Consider the following 27,475-nt stretch of genomic DNA (forward strand, 5'->3'; position numbering starts at 1 on the left):
GACTCTGGGGTTCAAGCAAGCCAAGAACAGGCTCACCATCCTGTTTGCCAGCAATGCCACAGGAACACACAAGCTGAAGCCATTGATTGTGGGCAAATTCAAGTCTCCTAGATGCTTTCACCACATCAACATGGAGAACCTACCCATCTAGGTCGTCCAAGAGGAGGCAGAAGAAGAAGAACCCCAGCCCACAGCTGCAGCAAAGAGCCACTCGGATGCCATCACCCACCTGAAGTGGCTCATAGAATACACAGAGGAACAGGACTTCGACCCCATATACATACTACATCTGAAGAACCTCCAGAGGCAAGCACAAGTCAAGATGAGGAAGGGGATGTGCCAGAAGAAACTCACAGACTTTTTCATGTGATTTAAATGATTTTTAAAAATATGCTTGTAAGTGCTATTTTATGTATTATTGTATATATTTTTGAGTGGTATTTTTTAATAAATTTAAAACTTGAAAGAACTTTGATGTTTTTTATTTAAAACGCCCTTCCATTCTTACATTGTAAGGCTATTACATCCACAATACCTGAAACTACCCTGATAGGTTCACTTGTAATTATTCTTTCCCGCAGCAGAACATTATCTGGCCATGTGTTGCTCTTTCAAAATTTTTGCAGTCTATCCGCGGCTCGCGTGCAACGCGGGTGGCTGTCTTGGACCCCAACACCCACGGTATAACGGGGGACTACTGTATTGAGTATTAGGAATTTACCTTTCGAATTCCATCACTTTTCAGCTCCAACACATTGACGGTGTAGTTAGTCCGATGTCCGTATTCATTAAATTGAATGTTCCCAGTCAGCCCATCACTACGAACCTGGAGTACAACCAAATACAAAGCAAATGTTATCATGAAGAGGGAGCATTATTTTGTTTCTACTTTGCTCTACCTATCCTGGGAGTGTTTGATGGGGAAAGTGTAGAGGGAGCTTTACTCTGTATCTAACCCCGTGCTGTACCTGTCCTGGGAGTGTTTGATGGGGACAGTGTAGAGGGAGCTTTACTCTGTATCTAACCCCGTGCTGTACCTGTCCTGGGAGTGTTTGATGGGGACAGTGTAGAGGGAGCTTTACTCTGTATCTAACCCCTTGCTGTACCTGTCCTGGGAGTGTTTTATGGGGACGGTATAGAGGGAGCTTTACTCTGTATCTAATCCTGTGCTGTTCCTGTCCTGGGAGTGTTTGATGGGGACAGTGTTGAGGGAGCTTAATTCTGTATCTAACCCCGTGCTGTACCTGTCCTGGGAGTGTTTGATGGGAACAGTGTAGAGGGAGCTTTACTCTGTATCTAACCCCATGCTGTACCTGTCCTGGGAGTGTTTGATGAGGAAAGTGTAGAGGGAGCTTTACTCTGTATCTAACCCCGTGCTGTACCTGTCCTGGGAGTGTTTGATCTGACAGTGTTGAGGGATCCCCAGAAGGTGCCCTATGACGGTGTAATACCTGCTGTAAAGCTCGTTGAATGTCTATCCCTTGACCCCAAGGTACGGCCGGGTTTGCCAAACAGTCTCCCGCGTTGCCTCTCCGCGAGATGTCGATCCTTGTCTTGCGCAGATACTTGAAGGCTTCTGATAACACGAGTACTCCATCAAAGGTCATGGCTGATGTGTACTGTAGGAGTGGAAATGGACATGGAGTGTGAGTGAGCTCCTGTCTGAGAATCTGGAGACTGCTCAGGTGAGGTGTCACAGTGCAAGTGAGAAGCTGACAGGGTGTGAACAGCAAGCTGCACAAATTTCAGGTGCTTGAAAGGCTTGCTCTATCATTCCGGGTTTAATCTGATAGTGTTATCTGTTGCCAGATGTGTTAAGAGCCTCTTTGCACACCATGGACGCGATTCTCTGCAACCACAATGGGTGGGAGAATAGCGGGAGGTCCACTCCCGCACCTCCCGCTATTCTCCCACCCCCCCCAAAATGGCGTGTCCGGTTTTGCGACACTCCGCTCGGAGAAACGGCGGCAACCACACCTGGTCGCTGCCGTCGTGAACATGGCGCGCCAGGTAAGTGTGGGGCCTGTGGGGGGCGGATCGGGGATCTTGCACCACGACCGTGCTCGGGAGGGGACGGGCCCGCAATTGGTGCCCACCGATCGTCGGACCGGCGTCTCAAGGTGACGCACACTTTCCCCTCCGCCGCCCCGCAAGATCAAGCCGCCACGTCTTCCGGGGCGGCTGAGGGGAAAGACGGCAACCGTGCATGCCGGGTTTGAGCTGTCCAACCCGCGCATGCGCGGCTGACGTCATTAGGCGCTGCGGTGTCATTCTTGGCGCGCCGGGCCTTGAAGCCAGGGACAAGGCCCGGCGGCCAAGTTTCCCGGTACGGCCCTCCTATCCCCCCCAGGGAGGGGAGAATAGGGGGACGGGAGAGGCTTCCGACCCATCGTGAACCTCTCTGGGTTTCACGACGGCGTCGGGCCTTGCGGAGAATTCCGCCCAATGGTTCTGGGGAGCCCTGTCAGTGGGCAGAACGCACTGAGCTACAAATCTGTGCACAATTAGTAATCACTGCGGGACCCAGAAAGAGTTCGTTTAAAAGGCACTCTCCACCCACTCCTATCCCATTAACAACCCATCTGGAGTCACTCTACAGCAAGTAGAATCGCCTCAAGAGGGAGTCACGCTCGACATCCAGTTCTGCATTTCCAACTCAGGCCTGACCCCGAGACCCTCCTCCCACCTTCCTTCAACAGCCATCTCTTCACTGACAACCGTGTATAGCCCACCCCCTTTCCCAGAACACTGCCAGTGGATTGTGGGGCATGGCACACCAGCACTGAGAATGCTACTGAAATACTGAGCCAAGATCACATTGGTGTTCTCTGGCCCAGAGGCCTGTCAACGCTCCGTCATTGAGTATGTTCAAGATTGAGATCAATAGATCTTTGACACTGGAAATCAATTTGTAAGGGAATCAAGGGGTTTGGGGGCAGGGCAAGGAGTTAGGGCAGCAAGTGAGGGGTACAGTTGGTTTGGGAGTACTGTGTACCTTTCCAATTCCATCATGTTACAGCTCCAACAGATTTACAGGGTCGTTGACTCGATGAATGTATTTACCGTAAGACAGCAAGACATAGGAGCAGAAGTAGGCCATTCGGCCCATCAAATCTGCTCCGCCTTTCAATGAGATCATAACCAATCTAAAATGATTATCCTCGACTCCATTTTCCCGCCTTATCCCTATAACCCTGGTTCCCTCACTGATTAAAAATCTGTCTCTCTCAGCCTTGAACATACTTAATGACCCAGTCTCTACAGCTCTCTGCGATAAGGAATTCCACAGACTCACTACCCTCTGAGAGAAGCAATTCCTCCTCATCTCTGTCTTAAATGGGCGCCCCCTTATTCTGAGATTCTGCCCTCGGATCCTAGACTCTCCCACAAGAGGAAACAACCTCTCAGCATCTATCCTGTCAAACTCCCTGAGAATCCTGCATGTCTCAATATGGCCACCTCTCATTCTTCTAAACTCCAATGAGTACAGGCCCAACCTTCTTAATCTCTCTCAAATAAAAATTATTCCATATCCGAGATCGGAGAACATTCTCTGCACTGCCTCAAATGTCAGAAAATCTTTTCTCAGATAAGGGGACGAAAATTGTTCAGAGTATTCCAGGCGTGGTCTAATTGGTGCCTTGTATAGCTTTTGCAGGACTTCCTTATTTTTATACTCCATTTCTTTGCAATAAAGACCAACGTTCTTCCCGATGACCTGCTGAACATGCATGCTAATTTTTTGTCATTTATGCACGAGGACATTTATAGGGAGGACCCCCAGCACCCGCTGGACTACAGCTTTCTGCAGTCTGTCTCCATTTAAATAATATTCAGCTCCTTTATTCTACCTACCAAAGTGCATACATTCACATTTTCCTACATTCTATTCCATCTCCCAAATTTTTGACCAATCAATTAACCTTTGTATTTGTAAATGCTCTGCTATTATATCCTTTACAATGGACTCCAACATTTTCCCAATTACTTGGATTTGGTAAATTTCCCACTCTAATTCCTGTAACCTAGTGACCAGAACTGTGCGCAGTACTCCAGTCAATCAGTGTTGAATACTGCACTGTCATAACCTGCCTGCTTTAATGTTCTTTGCCTTTGTTAGTAAAATAAAATATGCCTTATCCACCATCTTATCTACCTGTCCTGCAGCCTACACGTGAGGGAATCTAGGAGCAGGCTGGAGAGGCCGAATGGCCCCTGTTCCTATTACTCCTGTCCTTCTTATCAGTTGCTCTGAGCCTCGACCACATAATTCTCACTGAGCAGGTGTGAATCTGTGACATCATGTTGATGAGGTAAGAGGAATGAATATTGGATGACAGAGTGAACTGTGCAGTGTACGGAAACATCCTACCTTCAGCTTATGTCCCTCAACCCACTGATACTCTTTGCCATCCAGTTTCTTCCAGCGCTGGAGGAATTTTGAGACTTGAGCACTGTCAGGCCGCACGATCTGGAAGCCAGTCACATTCGCCCCTGCATACTGAAACTTATCCAGATCCATGTCCAAGAAACCCTTCCGTACAAAACAAACAGAGAGAAGCAGATTATCTGCATGTGCCACAGGAGCCTAGGACTGTTTAATAGTTAAAGGCGAGCAAGTTGCAATACAGGGCTGGTCACTCACTCACTGAGCTGGGTTTCAGGGCTGGTCCCTCACTGACCAGGGATTCAGGGCTGGTCACTCACTGAGCTGGGATTCAGGGCTGGTCACTCACTCACTGAGCTGGGATTCAGGGCTGATCACTCACTGAGCTGGGATTCAGGGCTGGTCTCTCACTAAGCTGGGATTCAGGGCCGATCACTCACTCACTGAGCTGGGATTCAGGGCTGGTCTCTCACTGAGCTGGGATTCAGGGCTGGTCCCTCACTGAGCTGGGATTCAGGGCTGGTCCCTCACTGAGCTGGGATTCAGGGCTGGTCCCTCACTGAGCTGGGATTCAGGGCTGGTCACTCACTCACTGAGCTGGGATTTAGGGCTGGTCACTCACTGAGCTGGGATTCAGGGCTGGTCACTCACTCACTGAGCTGGGATTCAGGGCTGGTCCCTCACTGAGCTGGGATTCAGGGCTGGTGTCTCACTGAGCTGGGATTCAGGGCTGGTCCCTCACTGAGCTGGGATTCAGGGCTGGTCTCTCACTGAGCTGGGATTCAGGGCTGGTCCCTCACTGAGCTGGGATTCAGGGCTGGTCACTCACTGAGCTGGGATTCAGGGCTGGTCCCTCACTGAGCTGGGATTCAGGCTGGTCACTCACTGAGCTGGGATTCAGGGCTGGTCACTCACTCACTGAGCTGGGATTTAGGGCTGGTCACTCACTGAGCTGGGATTCAGGGCTGGTCACTCACTGAGCTGGGATTCAGGGCTGGTCCCACACTGAGCTGGGATTCAGGGCTGGTCTCTCACTGAGCTGGGATTCAGGGCTGGTCCCTCACTCACTGAGCTGGGATTCAGGTCTGGTCACTCACTGAGCTGGGATTCAGGGCTGGTCACTCACTGAGCTGGGATTCAGGGCTGGTCTCTCACTGAGCTGGGATTCAGGGCTGGTCCCTCACTCACTGAGCTGGGATTCAGGGCTGGTCATTCACTCACTGAGCTGGGATTCAGGGCTGGTCCCTCACTGAGCTGGGATTCAGGGCTGGTCTCTCACTGAGCTGGGATTCAGGCTGGGCAATCACTGAGCTAGGATTCAGGGCTGGTCACTCACTCACTGAGCTGGGATTCAGGGCTGGTCTCTCACTGAGTTGGGATTCAGGGCTGGTCTCTCACTGAGCTGGGATTCAGGGCTGATCACTCACTCACTGAGCTGGGATTCAGGGCTGGTCTCTCACTGAGTTGGGATTCAGGGCTGGTCTCTCACTGAGCTGGGATTCAGGGCTGGTCTCTCACTGAGCTGGGATTCAGGGCTGGTCTCTCACTGAGCTGGGATTCAGGGCTGGTCTCTCACTCACTGAGCTGGGATTCAGGGCTGGTCACTCACTGAGCTGGGATTCAGGGCTGGTCACTCACTGAGCTGGGATTCAGGGCTGGTCACTCACTGAGCTGGGATTCAGGGCTGGTCCCTCACTCACTGAACTGGGATTCAGGGCTGGTCCCTCACTCACTGAACTGGGATTCAGGGCTGGTCCCTCAGTGAGCTGGGATTCAGGGCTGGTCACTCACTGAGCTGGGATTCAGGACTGGTCTCTCACTGAGCTGGGATTCAGGGCTGGTCTCTCACTGAGCTGGGATTCAGGGCTGGTCACTCACTGAGCTGGGATTCAGGGCTGGTCACTCACTGAGCTGGGATTCAGGGCTGGTCTCTCACTGAGTTGGGATTCAGGGCTGGCCCCTCACTGAGCAGGGATTCAGGGCTGGTCACTCACTGAGCTGGGATTCAGGGCTGGTCTCTCACTGAGCTGGGATTCAGGGCTGGTCTGTCACTGAGCTGGGATTCAGGGCTGGTCTCTCACTGAGCTGGGATTCAGGGCTGGTCCCTCACTGAGCTGGGATTCAGGGCTGGTCTCATACTGAGCTGGGATTCAGGGCTGGTCTCATACTGAGCTGGGATTCAGGGATGGTCACTCACTGAGCTGGGATTCAGGGCTGGTCTCTCACTGAGCTGGGATTCAGGGCTGGTCCCTCACTGAGCTGGGATTCAGGGCTGGTCCCTCACTGAGCTGGGATTCAGGGCTGGTTCCTCACTCACTGAGCAGGGATTTAGGGCTGGTCTCTCACTTAGCTGGGACAGGGCTGGTCCCTAACTGAGCTGGGATTCAGGGCTGGTCTCTCACTCACTGAGCTGGGATTCAGGGCTGGTCTGTCACTCACTGAGCTGGGATTCAGGGCTGGTCTCTCACTGAGCTGGGATTCAGGGCTGGTTCCTCACTGAGCTGGGATTCAGGGCTGGTTCCTCACTGAGCTGGAATTCAAGGCTGGTCACACTGAGCTGGGATTCAGGGCTGGTCTCTCACTGAGCTGGGATTCAGGGCTGGTCCCTCACTGAGCTGGGATTCAGGGCTGGTCCCTCACTGAGCTGGGATTCAGGGCTGGTCCCTCACTGAGCTGGGATTCAGGGCTGGTCCCTCACTGAGCTGGGATTCAGGGCTGGTCCCTCACTGAGCTGGGATTCAGGGCTGGTCCCTCACTGAGCTGGGATTCAGGGCTGGTCACTCAGTGAGCTGGGATTCAGGGCTGGTCACTCACTGAGCTGGGATTCAGGGCTGGCGAGTCATTGAGCTGGGATTCAGGGCTGGTCCCTCACTGAGCTGGGATTCAGGGCTGGCGACTCACTGAGCTGGGATTCAGGGCTGGCGACTCACTGAGCTGGGATACAGGGCTGGTCCCTCACTGAGCTGGGATTCAGGGCTGGCGACTCACTGAGCTGGAATTCAGGGCTGGTCACTCACTGAGCTGTGATTGAGGGCTGGTCACTCACTGAGCTGGGATTCAGGGCTGGCGACTCACTGAGCTGGGATTCAGGGCTGGCCTCTCACTGAGCTGGGATTCAGGACTGGTCACTCACTGAGCTGGGATTGAGGGCTGGTCACTCACTGAGCTGGGATTCAGGGCTGGTCACTCACTGAGCTGGGATTGAGGGCTGGTCACTCACTGAGCTGGGATTCAGGGCTGGCGACTCACTGAGCTGGGATTCAGGGCTGGTCACTCACTGAGCTGGGATTCAGGGCTGGTCCCTCACTGAGCTGGGATTCAGGGCTGGTCCCTCACTGAGCTGGGATTCAGGGCTGGTTCCTCACTGAGCTGGGATTCAGGGCTGGTTCCTCACTGAGCTGGAATTCAAGGCTGGTCCCTCACTGAGCTGGGATTCAGGGCTGGTCTCTCACTGAGCTGGGATTCAGGGCTGGCGACTCACTGAGCTGGGATTCAGGGCTGGTCACTCACTGAGCTGGGATTCAGGGCTGGTCACTCACTGAGCTGGCATCATTGAAACTCCCTTCTAACCCTTCTGGAAGGTACTTTAAAGCTGTATCCTTTGGTTTTGCTCCTCTCTGCTAACAGAATTGATTCTTCTATCTACTCTATTTGGTTTCACATAATGTTACTCACTTCAACAAAACCCCCTCAGAGTCCTCTGGCCTAAAGAAAACAACCTCAGCATGTACAATCCTTCCTGGATAACACTGTATTCCTGACAACATCTGTTTAAATTTCCTCTGTTCCCTATGCAGTGCAAACCATGTTCTCCCTAGGATGCAGTGAGCAGAATTGTGCGTAGTACTCCAGCTGTAGACTAATATTGTTTTATATTTCACTCCCGTAACCTGCCTGATCTGGTGTTTGCCTCTGTTAGTGAAAGAAAAAATCCAGAGTGCCTTGTTAACTATCTTATCTACTTGTCCGTCTGTCTTTAGGGGTCGATGGGCCTGCACCCCGAGGTCCTTCTGTTCCTTTATAGTTCTCAGCATTCGACCGTTTATTGTGTATTCCCTCACCAGTTTTGTCCTTCCAAATGCAGTTCCTCACACTTCTCCTGATTGAGTCCCATCTGCCCTTTTCTGTTTTCCTGACCAATCCATTGATATCTTTCTGCAGTCTGCAGCTTTCTGCTTCACTATCAACTACACGGACAATTTTTGTGTCATCTACAAACTTCTTCATCGTGACCCGTACATTTCAGTCTACCTCATTGATATATAGAGCGGGAAAAGGAAGTGATCCGGACACGAGTTATGTCGAACATCCACCGGAAACTGTCTTCCTGTCAGGAAAAAACACGTATTGACATCCTGCTTCCTCGCACTGGACCAGTTTTTGGATCCACTGATGCTGGAATCCCCTGGGCTGTGTTCTTTTTCCTGACTAGGCTGCCAGGAGGGAGCTCATCAAATGCCTTCCGAAAATCCCTGTGGACTCCATCAAATGTGCTCTCCTCATTGCCTCCTCAAAAAATTCGATCACACTGGGCAGATCCCAACCGTCCTTTAACAAATCCATGCTGATTAATCTGAGCCTTTCTAAATGACAATTTATACTATCTTTTCAATAATTTGCCCACCACTGAGAATAGGCTGACTGGTCTGTCATTGCCCGGATCATCCCTCTCCCCGGTTAAGAACAACGGTTCAACATTAGCATTCCTGTGGTAAAGTTGTGGCGTAAACCTACCAGGCTCACAAAGATGTACTGATATCCTCGAATGTGCTTTCCTATGTTTATGATCTGTAAAACGCAGAAAATATAACACATTTTGTTACTAATGTAGGAGCCAGCTCAAGGTTTGCCCTCTGTGATGGGTGCAAAAATATTAACTATCTACAGACCCAGAGAGCAAACTCCATAAACCCAGCACCCCGATCCCAGAACTCTGCTCCGGCCCCGAGGAATTTAGTACCTTTACAGAAAGGAAATGCTCCACAGAATTACAGATCAGCTTCAAGGGTGGGTTAAAGGGGGTCAGACGAAATGAGCTGAAATAATTGCTGAGATAATTCTCAAGCCCACTGACATCACCCGCTAAATCTGAAGAAATGAACAGCACTGCCTGTGGTGTGAGCAACTTCAGGCCACAAGACGATTGAGCAAATCATAACTAAAACCCTGGATGTCGGATAGACAGAGAGATCAGCTCATCTCCCGTTGTGAAATTTTACTCCACAGTTAAATCTCATCTCTTATCAGCTCACATCGTCAAGGAAAGACTGCTCATCAATCCCTGTTTCAATCAACAATTTTTTTTTTAATTTAGAGAACCCAATTCTTTTTTTTTGAATTAAGGGGTAATTTAGCATGGCCAATCCACTTGGTCACTCCTCCTCTGATTGCCCTCTTTTCTGATTGCCCCCTCTCTCAGTTACCAGGTTCCTGTCCCAGTGTCACCTGATTCATGATGGTGTTGAGTTTATCCGCCTCGCAGTCAATTATGACGTGCCGATCCTTTCTCTTTTCCAAGTCTTTGAAGAGCATCCGATAGCCTTCTTCCGTGGTGGTCTCAATACTGACTGCCGTCACCTGCCAGTTCTTCTCCGCAGCCGTATCCAGCACCTTCTGTAGGACGGACAGTCCTGAACAGGAACAAAAAGACAATGTTTAACAATCAAGCACAGGGACATTCAACTGGACTTTTAACACTCCCCTCCCCCAGATCTCTGGTACAGAGAAACCTTTGTTCAACTTCAAATCCTTTCTTTTTTGAATCAATTATGCTCTCCCTTGAGTACATTTGTTGATTCGTTCATAGCATGCGGATGTCGCAGGCTGGGCCAGCATTTATTGTCCATCCCTAATTGGCCTTGAGGGGGCAGTCAACCACATTGCTGTGGATCTGATGTCACATGTAGGCCAGACCAAGTAATGACAGCAGATTTCCTTCCCTAAAGGACATTAGTGAACCAGATGGGTTTTTACGACAATCGACAATGGTTTTGTGGTCATCATTAGATTTTTATCAAAAAATTCAAATGTCACCATCTGCAGTGACAGGATTCGAACCCAAGTCCCCAGAGCATTACCCTGGGTTCCTGGTTTACTAGTCCAGCGACAATACCACTACACCAGCACCTCCCTAAGATAGGGATAACGTTAATTGTCACTTAGAAGTACGTGAGATAGTAAAGATCGTGATGATGATGCAGAAAAGAACCATGGAGTTATACAGAAAAATTTTGGACTTTATAAAAATCTGAGTTTTATATTTTGAAATGGACACAAACCCCGAAGATTTTCTTGAATTCTGTTCAATTCCCTTTTCTTCCCATGTACTGAATGATCTGTTGAGCTGCTTGCAGAAAAATACTTTTCACTGTACCTCGGTACACGTGACAATAAACAAATCCAATCCAATCCAATCCAAGATGGTTGAGAATGTGCAGTTAGCGACGGACTGGAATGGCTGGAGGGTGTTTCTCTAAGTGACAATGGAACCCCTCCCTGTCTTTCCAAACAAGGTACTTGTAAAAGCATCCAAAGATAGATTACCATCTCTTGTAAAGACAAAGAAACATATTTGCCATCCTATCTCGAAAACCCAGGGTATAATTGTCCAGAGGAGGCTAGTGTATTCCAGTCCTCTTGAAATATAAGTCGGAGTGAATTAGAAGCCGACTTTCTCCCGGCCTGCCTGTATCTAGCGCTGTGTACGTGCTAGGAAACAACAGCAGTTTCCCACACCAAAGGAGTGATACAGTAACCAAAGCAGGACCCCTGCAACAATAGCCACCTTTTGCAGGAATATCTGAAACTCTCTCTCAGACTGTGGCAGTCAACCCCGCAAAAAGGGGTCAACAGCTGCAAAAAAGAACTGAAATGTCTTTACCAAACCACAGAACACCCAAACTGAATAATCAATTGTTGGACTGCGGAAGTCAACTATACGGGAATCAATCTGTAATGGCTGCAATGCTCACCACCTGCTCCTCGCAACTCAAGGACTATTCCATCTAACCTTTTATTTATATTTACTTACAATTGAACTCAATTCTTATTTCTAATCCACGTGAATGCGGATGCATGTGTTCTACCATTTCTCTAGACATTTTTGCAGTTAATAAACTTACTCTATCTTGACTAAAGAAAGCATGGTTAAATTGGCTCCTTTTTAAACATAACTATTGGGTCTGGACAAAGGTATCCAAGGGAATAGGAGCCTTGTTTGATTAACCCTTTGCTACTACCAGATGCGTGTGGGTTGAATAAAGACAAGGAGCTAGTCATCCCTGCTCACCCGAGTTTGTAACAATTTTGGGGGGTATCCCAGCTGGACAATGACAAATCAAGGGGTCTTGGCTGGATCAATAACTTTTGGGGAACCTCACCGGGGGCTGGTCATAACAGGATGTTGAAGGCAAATTGTATTTGATGAACCTGATTAAGTTCTTGGATGAAATAATGGAGTGCAGTTGATATTGACTTTGATAAAGTACCACATGATAGACTTTTTAAAAAAAGCCCTTGGGATTAAAGGCCCAGTAGAAGCTGGGATGTGAAATTGGCTAAGAGACAGAAGTGCGAGTGTAAGTGAACAGTTGTTCCTTTTACTGGAGGGGTGGATGCAGTGGTGTTGCCCAGCGATCGGTATTGGGATTGCTGCTCTTTTTGATATATGTAATGACAGACTGGGTCTATCAGGAATAATAACAAGTTTGCAGATGAAATGAAACACTGAAGTGTAGTAAACCTGGAGGAGGATAGTAACAGACTTCAGGGGGGACATAGACAGACTGGTGAAATGGACAAGATACAAGGCAGATGATATTTAACGCAGAGAAGTGCGAAGTGATGGATTTTGTTAGGAAGAGTGAGGAGAGGCGGTATAATAAATGGTACAATTTTAAAGAGGGTGCTAGAACAGAGAGACTTGGGAGCAAAGGTACACCAGCCTTTTGAAGGTGTCACATCAAATGCAGACAACTGTTGAATAAAATTCTACACCGTTAGTCATAAAATCATTCAATCATAGAACCACACAGCGTGACAGGAGGACATTGTGCCTGTAAAATCTCTATGAGAGAGCTAGCCAATTACACCCACTCCCCTGCAATTTCCCCGTAGCCCTGCAAATGTCTATTTTTTAGTCAGACATGACGCACCTTTAACAAATCCACACTGACACTCTGCTATTTATTCAAGTTCCCAGTCACTCAGTCCATCATGATGGACTCGAGTGACTTCCCCGGGACCAGCATTAAACTGACAGGCCTGTAGTTCCCTGGTTTCTCCCTCCCATCTATTCCTCATATTAGAAAATTTCCAATCTCACACACAATTCCCGAAGCAGGAAAGCCCAGAGATGTTAGCGGGTGAATCGTAATATTTACAGAGAAGTTGCAATGCCCGCTGTGATTAGAATAATGGCTGGCCGCGTGGGGTTGTAAACTGGTTCTATTTGGATGGGGTGAAAGTTTATTTACCGCGATCAGCATCGTAAATGTACACAAACTTCTGCCACTTGTAGTGTTCGATGAGGCTGAGCAGCGCATTCTGTAGGTCAGGCCTCATCTGAATGACGAACTGGTTGGAGGTATCGACGGGGAAGCTGGGAGTGATGAACGAGAGGTGCAGAGCTCCACAAAAGGATGTGAGTGTGTTTACCGTCTTCCTGTCGTAAAACCCAAAGATTGCGTAGACTCCGCGAGCAAACAGCGAGCAAACTGAAAAAGAAAACACCGGATAACACTCTGTCAGTCACAGGAATCTGGAGGCTTCGCCTGGAAAAGTACAAATCTAAAATAGAAAACAAAAGTGTTAAAAGTCAACAACAGAAACATGAAGTCAGTCAGCGCCGGAGAGATAAACATTTCTGCCAGAGATTTGTCAAAGGAAATCGAGGCCCATCAATCAAAGCCTAATGACCAAGTGATGTGTCACAATTTGGTGCTTTGAACTACAGCTCTCTGTTGTTGCTGCATTATCAGACTGTCTCTGGTATCCAGTAACCAGGGCAGAAGGTTTCTCCAATTAAATATTGGGACGACTGAAGCCATTGTCGTCCTAACTACCCACTCCATCCTTCTTTCCTGGCTACTATCTATTGCTGAACCAGACTGTTCACAATCTTGACGTTTCTGACCGCATGTCCGTGACTTGACGAAGACCACCAATCATCACCTCCATAATATCGGCGCACTTTGCCCCTTTCTGGCCCATCTGCTGCTGAAACCCTCATCCATGTCTTTGTTATCTGTCGACTTTCCTATTCTAATGCACTCCTGCTGGGCCTCCTGTATTTTTCCCTCGGTAAACTTGAGGGGAGATAGGGGTACAGTCATACTGTTACTGTACTGGTAATCCAGAGATCCCAGGCTAACGGTCAGGGGATATAGGTTCAAGTGGCAGCTGGTGGAATTCAAATTCAATTAATAAAGCAGGAATATAAAGCCAGCCTCACTAACGGTGAGCGTGAGACTATCATTAACTGTTGTAAAAACTCATCCGGTTCACTAATGTCCTTTAGGGAGGGAAATCTGCCAACCTTACCTGGCCTGGCCTAGATTTGACTCCAGATCTGCAGCAATGTGGTTGACTCTACCCCCTCTGCAATGGCTGAGCAAGCCACTCAGTTCAAGGGGCAATTAGGGATGGGAAACAAATGCTGACTTTCCCTCGACACTCGCATCCCATGAAAGAATTTAAAAAACTTGCGATCACCCAAAACGTTGCTGCCACTTTCCTTATTCACTCCAAGTACTGTTCCCGCAGTAACCCTGTGTTCATTGACCTACGTTGGTTAACCACTGAAGCAACTTTTCGATTTTCAAATCATCGTTCTTGTTTTCAAATACCTTCATGGCCTCATCTCATCCTATTTCTGTAATCCCCTCCAGCCCATAACCCGCCCACAATATTTGTTCTCATCTAATCCTGGCCCCCTTGAGTATTCCCAATTTTAAGTGCCGTGCCTTTAAGCTCTCTGAGCTCCAGTATTTCCTCCCTAACTAACCTCTTGACCTTCGTGCCTGATTTTCCTCCATTAAAGCAATCACTGAAACCGCTCTCTTTGGCATTATGTAGCTCAATGTCAAATTTTGCTTTTTAAAAAAATTCCATCATGGGACGTGCACCTCACTGGCAAGGCCAGCGTTTGTGACCATTCCCTAATTTCCCTCGAACTGAGTGATTTGCTCAGACGTTTCCGAGGGCAGTTAAGAGTCACCCACAGGCGGATCTGGAGTCACATGTAGGCCAGACCAGATAAGGACAGCAGATTTCCTTCCCTACAGGACACCAGTCCTGACACTCAATGATGGTTTCATGGTTCTATTCCAGATTTATTAACTGATTTGAAGCCATGTCCCCCCAGTATTAGCCTAGACTTCCGGATTACGAGTTTAGCGATATTACCAGTACGGCACCGTCTTTACATAAATGCTCCTGTGAAGTTCCTTGGATGTCTGATTTATACTGCACCTTTAATGTTGAGGTATTGTTACATTCATGTTTAGGATCTGGGCATGATTGACAAGTCCCGCATTCAGGAAATAGGAGCAAGATGGTCTATATGGCCCCTAGAGCATTGCTGATCCTCAAAACTCAACCTTACCTTTCCACCCAACCTCCAGATCCTTTGATTCCCTTAGAGTCCAAAAATCTACTGATATCAAGCCTTGGATACGCTCACCGACTAAGCATTCCTGGGCTACAGAATTCCAAAGGTTCACAACCTGGTTTGCAAAGAAATTTCTCCCCAGCTAAGGCCTAACTGACCTCTGCATCTACGCTGCCACGTCTCCTCCAAATCTTACAGCGAGAAATTTGTTGATGTGGTGCCACTTTTGACATTGATTCTTTGTGGGTGCGGGGGTGGGAGTGGGGGCGGGGGTGGGAGTTGGGCTACTTGCTGGGTTTTCCCAATGTTTGTCCATGAAAGCAAAGAGGAACACAGTGTCATTGTACAGGTCGTGGCTCACTGTGCTGCCTACCCCCACGGAACCAACACAGGTCTGTGTAGTGCTTCTTAAAATGAATCCCCCAGTCTTTCAGCGGGATCGCCTCTCATTCTTCCAAACCCCAGAGAGTATTGGCCTATTCTATTCAAATCCCCTCAGAAAACCATCCTGTCATTCCAGGAAACATTCTAATGAACCTTTGTTACACCCCATCCATGGCAAGAATACGCTTCCTTAGGTAGGGAGGCCAAACCCGTACCTCGAACCTCCAGCTGTGAATCATCAAATTCTCTTGTCCTGGGCTCAGCTCATGGACGTTTAAGATGAGCTGCGGAATTCTCCGTCGGCGGAATCCTCCGTTCCGCCGGCAGCGCACCCACACCCGCGGGTTCGGTGGCCGGCTGCGGGAGCGGAGAATTCCACTGCTGACAGGGCCAAGCCTCGCAGGAAACTGGGGCTGGCGGAGAATCCTGCCTGAGATATTGGACTAAGGTTCTCTCAAAAAATCCCACTCCATTATTTCAAAGAAGATCTGGGGAGTGAGAGCCATGGAAATGATACGGTGCAGATGGAGCCCCTTCGGCCCATCCTGTCTGCGCTGGCCAAACAAGAGGGAAAATATACCAGTAGCTCCTTTTCATCCCACAATCTCCTCCGTGTATCGTGTCCCACCAGGGACATCGCTAAATCAGATGAATTGCCATTTATTTTGTTGTTAGGGGAATCTCCCTGTGGGCAAATTGGCTGCCCTCATTCCTACATTACAATTGTGCCTAAGGGCAGCACGGTGGCCTAGTGGTTAGCACAGCTGCCTCACGGCGCTGAGGTCCCAGGTTCGAATCCCGGCTCTGGGTCACTGTCCGTGTGGAGTTTGCACATTCTCCCCGTGTCTGCGTGGGTTTCGCCCCCACATCCCAAAAAATGTGCAGAGTAGGTGGATTGGCCACGCTAAATTGCCCCTTAATTGGAAAAAATAATTGGGTAATCTAAATTTTAAAAAAAATAAAATAAAAAAAAACAATTGTGCCTATGCCTCGAAAGAACTTCATTGATCGTGAAGCTCCATGGAATTGCAAAAGGTGTTAAATAAATATCCCAGGGTGAGGTTATGGCCCCTTGTATTAGGCTCTCCTCCCACCAGAGGAAATAGTTTTTCTCTATCTACACTGTCAACTCTTTCAATCAACTTAAATACCTCATTAGATTTCCCCTCAATCTTTTCAACTTGAGGAAATACAAACCTGCTGCTCTCTGTAACCTGTCCTCATAATTTAACCCTTTTAGTTTGTGTCTCATTCTGGTGGATCTGGGCTGAACCGCCTGGAGGGCCAACATATATTTTCGGAGGATCAATGCTCTCGAACTGAACACAGCGACTTCAGCTGCAATCTACCCAGTGCCTCATCACCCATTTGTACTCTCACCCTCAAAAGTATATCAGCGCAAGACTGGGATGGATTAAAACAACGTGGTCCAGCTTCAAGCTGTCAGTGAGATTTCATCCCGAGTACAGATTATGAACCTTTGTGCTAATACCAGACAGTTTTGCACAGATCATCTGACCCAATCCGAATAGCTGAACCATTTCAATCCTGTTCACACCTAACGACTAAGCGATGAACTAAGATCATCGAAAACTGACATCGAATGCACAGAACAGAAACAGTCCACACTGGTGTTTATCCTCCACTGGGGTCTCCATCCATGTTTCCTCCTCTAACTCCACCATCTTAACCCTCTATCCCTATTCCCCCTCAAACGCTTATCTTGTTCCCCCACCCCTCCCACCTCCAGATCCGTCTCACGGGCAAATAGGGATGGGCAATAAATGCTGACCTAGTCAGTGATACGCACATCCCGTGAAATAATAAATTTGAAAAATAGGGGGCCAATTCTACGACGGCGCAAAACAGGCACAACTGATTCTGGCCCCATAGGGGGCCAGCATGGCTCTGGAGTGGTTCACGCTGCTCCAGCCTCCCTTCCCGGCGCAAATGGGCGCCGTGCCAACCCGCGCATGCGCAGTGGCACCGCGGGACTTCCTCAGCGCGCCGACCCCGACGCAACATGGCGTGGGGTTCAGGGGCCGGCTGCGTAATAAAATAGGACCGGGGCTGGAGAGGCAGGACCGCTGATCGGTGGGCCCCGATCGTTGGCCAGACCCCATCGGAGGCATCCCCCCCCCCCAACGCCGGTGAAGGAGTGCTTTTCCCCGCCCCACAGTCCGCCCCCCCCGACCTTTCGCGCAGAGTTCCCGCCGGCAGCGACCAGGTGTGAACGGCGCCGATGGGGTGTGCCGTTTCCGCGCGGCCGCTCGGCCCATCAAGGCCGGAGAATCGGCGGCCCGGCCGCGGACAGCGGCCCGCCACCGGCGCCACGCCAAACGCACCGGCACAAATGGCGTCGATACTCCGCTCCTCGGAGAATCGCCTGCCGGCGTTGGATCGGCGCCACGGGAAAAAATGGCGCAAACAGCGATTCTCCCATATGGCGCGACAATGGCGAATCCCGTCCTACATCTGTAGTATTTACTTCAACCACTCGATGTTAGTGAGTTTCATGTTCTAATCACTCCCTGGGCTGGGAGCTTTCTTCCGAATTCTCTATTGCATTTCATTGCTGACTATCTGATATTGATGCCTTCTAGTTTTGTTCTTCTCTGCAATAGGAAACCTCTCTCTTGGTCTACTCGATCAAAAGCTTGATAATTTTAAAGATGTATATCAGGTAACCCCTCAGCTCTTCCAAGAGAAAATCTATTCAGCCTCTCCTGAAAAATACAGCTGACATTTCTGCTATCATCCTTGTAAGTAATGTTGCCAGCCTCTTCAGCACCTCAATCTCTTTTTTATAACATGGTGAACAGATTGCTGGTTTAGCTCACTGGGCTAAATCGCTGGCTTTTAAAGCAGACCAAGCAGGCCAGCAGCACGGTTCGATTCCCGTACCAGCCTCCCCGGACAGGCGCCGGAATGTGGCGACGACGGGCTTTTCACCGTAACTTCATTGAAGCCTACTCGTGACAATAAGCGATTTTCATTTTTTCATTTTCAGATTGTAGGCAGCACTCCAGGTGTGGGCTGACCACGGTACGACACAGGTTTAGCACAATTTCTTTACTCTTCAATTGAATCTGAATCCAGCTGAGACTGAAGCATATCCAATCAACTTGAAACCAGCTGCTATATTATGACAAACCTGTAAGTGTCCTATTAACTTTTCTGAGTTTATTCATGTGTAAAATGAAAGATGAAAGCCACGCGAGCGATCTATTGTCGACTTGAACTCTGTATCCATCAAGTGCTAAATGGCTTTCAACCAATACGTCACTCTATTGGCGTGACCTCCTCCGAGCTGTTCCTGTTCTGGCTGGTTTAATATTGGACGCCTCAACTTTAACCATGGAAGGGTGAATATTGTGATACTTGCTGCACTGTGAGCAAACAGATTCCAACGAATCACCCCATGTGTTTGTGATGTTTGGGACTGAGAAAACGACTTGACAGAGACTCAGGTCAAAGACACATTAAACATTCTTACCAATCCACAGCAAGCTCAATTGAGCGAGCCTATTCACCTCTCAGTTCCATTAAAACGTCAACATTTTCATTATGTTGCAAATTTGACCCAAGGCAATTTTCAAGCAAGGATTACGATTGCTTGGCAGAACACTCAGTCTGCAAGTATAAACCTGAGCTTTCATACTACCTTCTAATCCCATTCGCACTCTGAGCTATCTGCTTTCAACCTCCTATTTAAACTCAACAGAAGTTTGAGGAACATTGGGCGAAATTCTCCCATCGGGAGACCATGGGCGCGATTCTCCGCTGCCCACGTCGGTTGGGAGAATAGCGGGAGGGCCTCTCGACTTTTTTTGCGCCCTCCCGTTATTCTCCCCCCCCCTCGCCCGACCTTCGTCACGAATCGCCGCTCGCCGTTTTTTACGGCGAGCGGCGATTCTCCGCGGCCGATGGGCAAAGCGGCTGGGCCTTTACGCCCGCTTTCTGACGGCAGCAAACACACCTCCTCGCTGCCGTCGTAAAAACGAGCGCTGGATGCCCGTTTGGGGCATCCAGAGGCCCGTTTGGGGCGGGAGCACCGCCGTTGTGCTCGGGAGGGGACAGGCCCGCGATCCGTGCCCACCGATCGTCGGGCCTGCGTCCAAAAGGGACACACTATTTCCCCTCCGCCGCCCGACAAGATCAAGCTGCCACATCTTGTCGGGCGGCGGTGGAGAAATGCGGAACCGCGCATGCGCGGGTTCCGTCAATAGCGTGATGGTGTCACCTGCGCATGCGCGGTTCACGTCATACAGATGCCAGCCGCGCGTCATCTTGGCGCGCGGCCTTAACGACGGTCGTTAAGTCTGCGACGCCGTGATTCCCGGGGTCCCGCTCCTAGCCCGATGGGGTGGGAGAATCGGGTCCCGGGAACGGGCATGAAGGCTGCCGTGAAACACGGCCAGTTTCACGGCAGCCTTTACGACTCTCTGCATTTGCGGAGAATCTCGTCCTAAGTGCCGACGCCGGAGGCCGCTCCTTGCCCCCTATTCTCCCACCCCCAGGGGGCTAGGAGTGGCACCGCGTCAATTTCGCACGCCGGGTGAAAGCGGCGCCGCGTAAATTACACGGCAATGACGACACCCGCGCATTCGCGGTTGCAGTCCTCCCCGCGGGCGCCCCACAAGACATGGAGGATTGATGTTGCGGAGCGGCGGAGGAAAAGAGTGAGTCCTTTAGAGACGCCGGCCCGCCGATCGGTGGGCACCGATCGCGGGCCAGACCCCTACTGAGTGCCCCCCTGGTGCTCGTCCTCCCCCCCCCCCCCACAGGCCGCACACGCAGCGTTCGCACGCTGTTCACGCCGACTGCGATCAGGTGTGGTTGGCACCGGCATGAACCTGTCGGATTGGGCAGGCCGCTCGGTACATCCGAGCCGGAGAATCGCCGCTCGCCTGCTACAAACGGCGAGCGGCGATTCTCCGAGCGGCCTGTCGTGCGGGTGCCAGGGCGGCATGGCGGGAATCGCCCGGCACTTCCGCGATTCTACCACCCGGTGTGGGGGTCGGAGAATTGCGCCCATTATCTCACCTGTCGATCAGACACTTTACAGGCTACTGGGTTCAACATCAAGTTCAATCACTTCAGATCCCTTCGCTGGGGTTGGCAATGATTGTACTCTTCATTTCACCTCACATGCCTCCGAACCTATCACAGGTCTTCCCTTGTGCACTTTCCTCCCGTCTCCCTCTGTTCTTGCTTAAAATCAAGCACCTCTCCAGTATTTTTCAGTCCTGAAGAAACATCATCTATCTGAAACACAGGCCAGCATTGTGGTGATATGCATCACCGTATATACACAAGGGGTTAATGTAAATACACTACAACTAAGTAAACACTAAAGGGAGCACCGGAGATATCATGATATGCAATCATGCAGCTGATGAATACTCAGAATAGGACACAACCAATGAGCAGTCAAAACACTCAGAGGTGGCATTACCACAAGGGGGCATTACACAACCCATCTAAAAGGACAGGGCACACATGCTCTGCCTCTTTCCACAGACAAACATCTAGAGAGTACATCAGGGTTGATCAACAGCATCACACCCAGCACGTGGCTTAGAGCAGGCTGGTAAAGATAGACTGAGTTACTACAGCTAGATTAGCAGAGAGTCAAACTCATTTAAGAACTGTGTTAATAGTTCAATGAACACGTTGAACTCATTTCATAGTCCGGAGCTTCCTTTGTCAAAGCATACATCAAGGAAGCAGCATATGCTACACGAAGCAGCATAACACAACATGATACCAGGAGTGCCTGTTCAATCTATTTAGTTCAACTCAGCAAGATCCGTGACAACCAGCAACCCCGAACCCAGGCACGATGATCGAGATTCCAGTTCCTAATCCACTCAGGTACCAAGGCAATCTCAGTGCCAACTGGCATTCATTCAAACAATGATTTCAGCTTTACATGGAAGCATCCGACCTAAACGGCATGGCCGATGCTGAGGAGATAGTTCTTCTGCTCACCATTGCAGGTAAACATGCAACACAGCTCTTCAACTCTTTTATATACTCCAAAAGGGTAGGACAGAATGCAATTCCAGACAGTCCTGGACAAATTTGAAAGCTACTGCGAGGTAAACACAAAAGAAGTCAATAAAACTGGCACCAATACTCACCACGAGGCAGAGGTAGGGTTGCAACAGAAGCAAACGGCAATTTTGATTGGCAGCCATCTTGCGCGTATTCAGCCGGCCCAGTCTGCACATGCGCAGTTCCCAAGAAGACGCGAACTGGCAACACGGTGTTTTGCGCATGCGCGGCTTCTCACACACAGTAAAGGAACCTCCACTGCGCATGCGCAATTGAGTCCTACACATGACATCACGAGCGTAATGACATCAGAGGCCCCGGACCACGCCCACTTAAAGGGGAAATGTCCGAAAATTAAAAAGAGTTTTAAAGCCACAAAACACAATTCTTTCACCTGGAAAGAAAGCACAATGCCTGAACTTCGACCAGTTGATGAAAATAACCTCTGCAGAACCCTGATACAAGCAATTACCTCCGCCCAAAGAGATAATTTAGTCCTTGAAGACCACTACTCAGATGATTGTTTCTTCCTTCGACACAGAGCGCAATGACAATTCTGAAACAAAAGAAGATGATTGGTTTATCGAAGAACACTACTCAGACATGGCTGAGTTATTCGGATATGATGATCATACAAGCATCAACATGACTCTACTCGTGGTAGATGAATCCAATACCATGATGCCATGGCAGATCGTCGATACATTGGATGACAGCAACCGGTCAAATACCCAAGAAGACGACGTCACACAAAAAGTGGTCCACGCACCACGAAAAGTCTCCGACTCCACACGAAAAGGGGTCCATGCACCATGAAGAGTCCCCCACTCCACACAGAAAGCGATGACAGACTCCACAGCGAGACCACTGCACGACTCCGTTGAGAGCGTACAGATGGACTCCACAGTGAGCCCACTGCACAACTCCACACAAGGAAAGATACCAGACTCCACAGAGAGAGCGATACAAGCCTCCACAGCGAGCTCGTTGACAGACTCCACAATGGAAGCAACACAAGACTCCAAAGCGCAGTCCATGCATGAACAATACCATGAAGGTCTATCAACCTTATCTGAGCAACCAGCAGCAGACGTGCAAGTCTACCATGCTGACGTGAACAAGAGAGACTATGATAGTCTACCCAGATTACTTGAGCCACCAGAAGAAGACTCTGACAGTCCACCCAGCTCATCTAATGAACAAGACGACACTGCAGGTCTACCCACTGTATGTGAGACAAGTGACAAAGGCATCACAATTCCCATACAAGATGTGCAACATCACAGTGAGACTGACAGATCTCAGCTAGTATGTACAGAGGCACTCGACGATCAAAGTGAGACTACTAGTGCGTCCAGTGAGACCTCGTCAATTAAAACCTCATCCACTCGAGCCTCTCCACAAGAAAATGAAATCTTGAACATTTTGACTCCAGACGAGGAGCATCAAGAAACCAAAGATGATTCAAGTGAATGTGAAATTACTCCAAAAGAGGAGCACCAAGAAACCAAAGCTGATTCAGGTGAAGCAGACAGGACTCCAGACGGGGAGCATCGACAAACCGAAGATGATTCCAGTGAACCGGACATAGAACATAGAACATAGAACAGTACAGCACAGAACAGGCCCTTCGGCCCTCAATGTTGTGCCGAGCCATGATCACCCCACTCAAACCCACGTATCCACCCTATACCCGTAACCCAACAACCCCCCTTAACCTTACTTTTATTAGGACACTACGGGCAATTTAGCATGGCCAATCCACCTAACCCGCACATCTTTGGACTGTGGGAGGTAACCGGAGCACCCGGAGGAAACCCACGCACACACGGGGAGGACGTGCAGACTCCGCACAGACAGTGACCCAGCCGGGAATCGAACCTGGGACCCTGGAGCTGTGAAGCTCCAGACGGGGAGCGCCGAGGAATCAGAGACGGCACGCTCAATGAAACAGCAGATGCCACAAAGGACACTGACACAAGTAACTTTGTGAAGGCTCGAATTCTCCACTCGGAATGGTCATTGAGCGCAACAAACACAACAACACCTACAAGATCAACAACACTGACAACAACAAGAAGCGTACCAAAGGCACCAACGTCAACAACAAGAAGCATAACACAACAAGCATGTTAACCACCTCACCTCTGGGGAGCCATCTGGATGGCGGGCATAACATCAAATATTGTAGCATGGAGGGGGTCTGTGCCCATTGCCTACCAGCCTCCACTGGAATTTTGCCAGTGGCAGGGAAGGCACAGGATGGCCTTCCCACTTTCAGACCAAAGACCTCAAGTGGGGAATTTGAAGGTCCCCCCCCCCCCCCCCCCCCCCCCCACCCTGGTATTTTACCAGTGGCAGGGAATGATGTGGCAAGACCATCAGGTAATCTTTGGTTGATCTGGCTATCGACTCATGGAAAATCCCTCCCATGCCCAAAAGAGGCACCCACCAATGGTGACCCCTTTCCCCTACTTGTTCCCGTCTGCCTGATTGACTGTCCCGAGCAAAAACCATCCCCGTTTAGCTTGCGGAGTGGTTTCCATGTTGCTCCACCAGGGGGTCTAGCTGCAGTACCAGCAGTGGCCACCATCCACAGCGGTGCTGCTGGAACTGATGACCTGCTGGCTCTCTGATTGGCCGCAGCTTTCGGAAGTTAGACATCTTCCATGTTGGGCTAGAACCACCGACCTGAAGCACTTACAAGGTGACAGCCAGGGACACAGGGCCACCACCTCCATGAAAAGATTCCGGCCATTAAGAGTTTCTTTCGTCACAGACAGTGCCTGACCTGCTGAGTATTTATCCCATTTCTGGTTCTTAATTTGGATAGAAATTCTAATGGTCCCAAGGACTGGGAAATGACTCCGAGCCGGGAGTCTGATCATTTCAGCTCCTTTCAGACATGTATGTCTGTAATGAGATTCACAACCTCAAAATTACCCAAAATGCATGACAGCCAATGAGATACTGTATGAAATACTTTGCTGCTGTAATGTGAAAGGTTTGCCAGCCATTTGTGCACAACAAGGCCATACACAGCAATGTGATAATGGCCAGGTAACATGTCCTTATGAGGATAGCTCTTCTGTTCCTCTTCAAGCCGGTGGCATTGTTTAGGGTGTCCAGGGTAGCCATGACGGTGGTTTAATATCTCATTCAAAAGACAGTATCTCGCAACATTGTCCCTCAGCCAGTCCAGCACTTCACCAGTACTGCCCACTGACAATGCAGCACATCCACAGTGCTGTACCTCCGATGATTAAACATTTTCTTGATATGTCTTTCAACAGTGCAGAACTCCCTGAGTGCTGACCCTCTGACAGTGCAGCTCCCCCTCAGTACTGACTCTCTGACAGTGCAGCACTCCCTCAGTACTGACCCTCTAACAGTGCAGCACTCCCTCAGCACTGACCCTCTGACAGTGCAGCACTCCCTCAGTACTGACCCTCTGACAGTGCAGCACTCCCTCAGTACTGACCCTCTAACAGTGCAGCACTCCCTCAGTACTGACCCTCTGACAGTGTAGCGCTCCCTCAGTACTGACCCCCTGACAGTGCACCACTCCCTCAGTACTGACCCTCTGAAAGTGGGGCGCTCCCTCAGTACTGCCCCTCTGACAGTGCGGCACTCCCTCAGTACTGACCCTCTGACAGTGGGGCGCTCCCTCAGTACTGACTCTCTGACAGTGCAGCACTCCCTCAGTACTGACCCTCTGACAGTGCAGTGCTCTCTCAGTGATGACCCCCTGACAGTGCAGCACTCGCTCAGTACTGCCCCTCTGACAGTGCGGCACTCCCTCAGTGATGTACCATCAATTGGACGCGAGGCACGATGAAGGTTCAAACTTAGGTTTTAATCAGCTAGATGTTGGCCCGGTGGTCGACTACAGAGAAAGGCCAACCGCCGGGAACTCTGGTACTTACACCCTGCCTCAGAGGCGGGGTCTACTTGCCTCTCGACCAATTGGTGAGCAGTCACATGACTAGTCCCAGCCAATGAGACGAGAGGCACATGACCAGCCAGAGCCAATGGGAAAACAGTGTTCTGCACCAATGGCAGTGCTCCCATTCATACCACCACACTCAGTACTGACCCTCTGACAGCGCAACACTTCCTCAATACTGACCCTCTGACAGTGCAGCACTTCCTCAGTACTGACCCTCTGACAGTGCAGCACTCCCTCAGTACTGACCCTCTGACAGCGCAACACTTCCTCAAAACTGACCCTCTGACAGTGCAGCACTTCCTCAGTAATGCACTGTCAGTTACATCCTGAATTATGGATTTATCTGTTGTGTGTAGTCTCAAACCCATCACCTTCTTACTCACAGCTGAAAGCATTTTGCCCATTGAGCCATTCTACTGACATCAAGTGACACAGTGGCCACATAATAACAAGTAGAAGAAATAAAGTACTGTCTGTAATAGGTTGCTCTGTCGCATTTTGACTCCACATCCTCACCAGATTGAGTGCTGTGTCCTGCTCCTGACCACATAGCTTTGCCTGAATTACTGTGATCTCGCTCCCAGCAAACAACTCTTGTTTGTCATTTCTCTCCCACTTGCATTTCTGACGAATCATTTGAAGCTGTGTTCCTGTGTCCACGTCCTGACAGCTGGGACTTTGTTTTCAATGTCTGCTGTTTACTGTGCAGCATGCATCGTCCTGTCACTGCATGGCTTCAACAATCACCGGACACTTCACCAGATGGGAAAACTGGGATAGATCAAAAGCTACCAAAGTCGGGTTAAAACCTCATTTTGGCCTGGATTCTGGTTCTTCAACAATGCAATCAAATCAGCAACAGAGACGGTGGCAACCTTACCTAACAACTGGTGTTTCAAGTGCATTACAAATATACAAGGTTTATAAGGCAATATTTATGGGCAGCATGGTAGCATTGTGGATAGCACAAATGCTTCACAGTTCCAGAGTCCCAGGTTCGATTCTGGCTTGGGTTACTGTCTGTGTGGAGTCTGCACGTTCTCCCCATGTCTGCGTGGGTTTCCTCCGGGTGCTCCGGTTTCCTCCCACAGTCCAAAGATGTGCAGGTTAGGTGGATTGACCATGCTAAATTGCCCTTAGTGTCCAAAATTGCCCTCAGTGTTGGGTGGGGTTACTGGATTATGGGGATAGGGTGGAGATGTGGACCTTGGGTAGGGTTCTCTTTCCAAGAGCCGGTGCAGACTTGATGGGCCGAATGGCTCCTTCTGCACTGTAAATTCTATGAGAACTAGGATGTGGCTCAGAGGTTTGTGAGTTCAAACTCCCTTTTGGAGATTTAAATCTAGACTGGTTTGACAATGAGAAGATTTGCGAGGGCTTGGTTATTCTGAGCCTTTGCTTCCCAGTTCAGGAACATTTTATGCAGGACATTCCCTCATCAGGTTGGAGTGTTTGATAGGGTGGAATGCACAGGGCCGATGGGTGGAGATGAAATGGCTGAGGTAGAGTTCACTCCAGAGTGTTGAGCAGATTATCTGCTCTGGCATTTCCAATGCCACACTGAGGGAATGCTGCACTGTTGGCCATCTTTCAGATGAAACATTAAACCAAGGTCATTTCCACCCTAAAAGTTCGTATGGCACCATTGAAAGAAGAATAGAGAAGCTCCTTCTGGTGTCCTAGCCAGTATTCATCCCTCAACCAACCGCACAAAAAAGCAAACTATCTGGCCTCACTACGATTAGCCGGATCTTGCTGTGTGCTAATCGGCTGCTGCGGTTGCTAGATTACAACGGTGACTACTTCTCTAAAGCAGGTTGTTGTGAATGAAGAGTGCTCTATGAATGTGAGCAGTTTCTTTTTATGCTGTTGCTTTTGGGATTGCCTTATGTTATTGGAAGGGATTGCATTTTTGGATTGTGATGTATGTTCATTGCGTTTAATTGTGCGCTGTTATTGGGCATTAATTGGTGATTCACGCTAATCCCTGGATGGATGGATAAAATTGAAGTTGACTGTTGGGTTAGGAGGTGCATGCTTGTAATGTGTAACTCTGTAAATCAATACAAAAGGATGTAAAGATTGG

General features: G+C 49.4%; 1 protein-coding gene across 5 annotated transcripts in view; it reads right to left on the reverse strand.

The window, feature by feature from the left end:
• The window catches only part of gria1a (glutamate receptor, ionotropic, AMPA 1a), a 243,974-nt gene that overhangs the window by 129,174 nt on the left and 87,325 nt on the right, over window positions 1–27,475 (reverse strand). For all 5 annotated transcript variants that reach the window (XM_038796182.1, XM_038796180.1, XM_038796179.1 and 2 more), the window contains exons 3-8: window positions 12,862–13,101; window positions 9,833–10,017; window positions 9,122–9,175; window positions 4,373–4,534; window positions 1,452–1,619; window positions 722–826 (exon numbers count right to left, since the gene is read on the reverse strand). In XM_038796182.1, coding sequence (XP_038652110.1) covers window positions 722–826; window positions 1,452–1,619; window positions 4,373–4,534; window positions 9,122–9,175; window positions 9,833–10,017; window positions 12,862–13,101 — 914 coding nt within the window. The remainder of the gene's footprint in view (window positions 1–721; window positions 827–1,451; window positions 1,620–4,372; window positions 4,535–9,121; window positions 9,176–9,832; window positions 10,018–12,861; window positions 13,102–27,475) is intronic.

This window comes from Scyliorhinus canicula, chromosome 4 (assembly GCF_902713615.1).
Source record: "Scyliorhinus canicula chromosome 4, sScyCan1.1, whole genome shotgun sequence".
Lineage (NCBI taxonomy): Eukaryota > Metazoa > Chordata > Chondrichthyes > Carcharhiniformes > Scyliorhinidae > Scyliorhinus > Scyliorhinus canicula.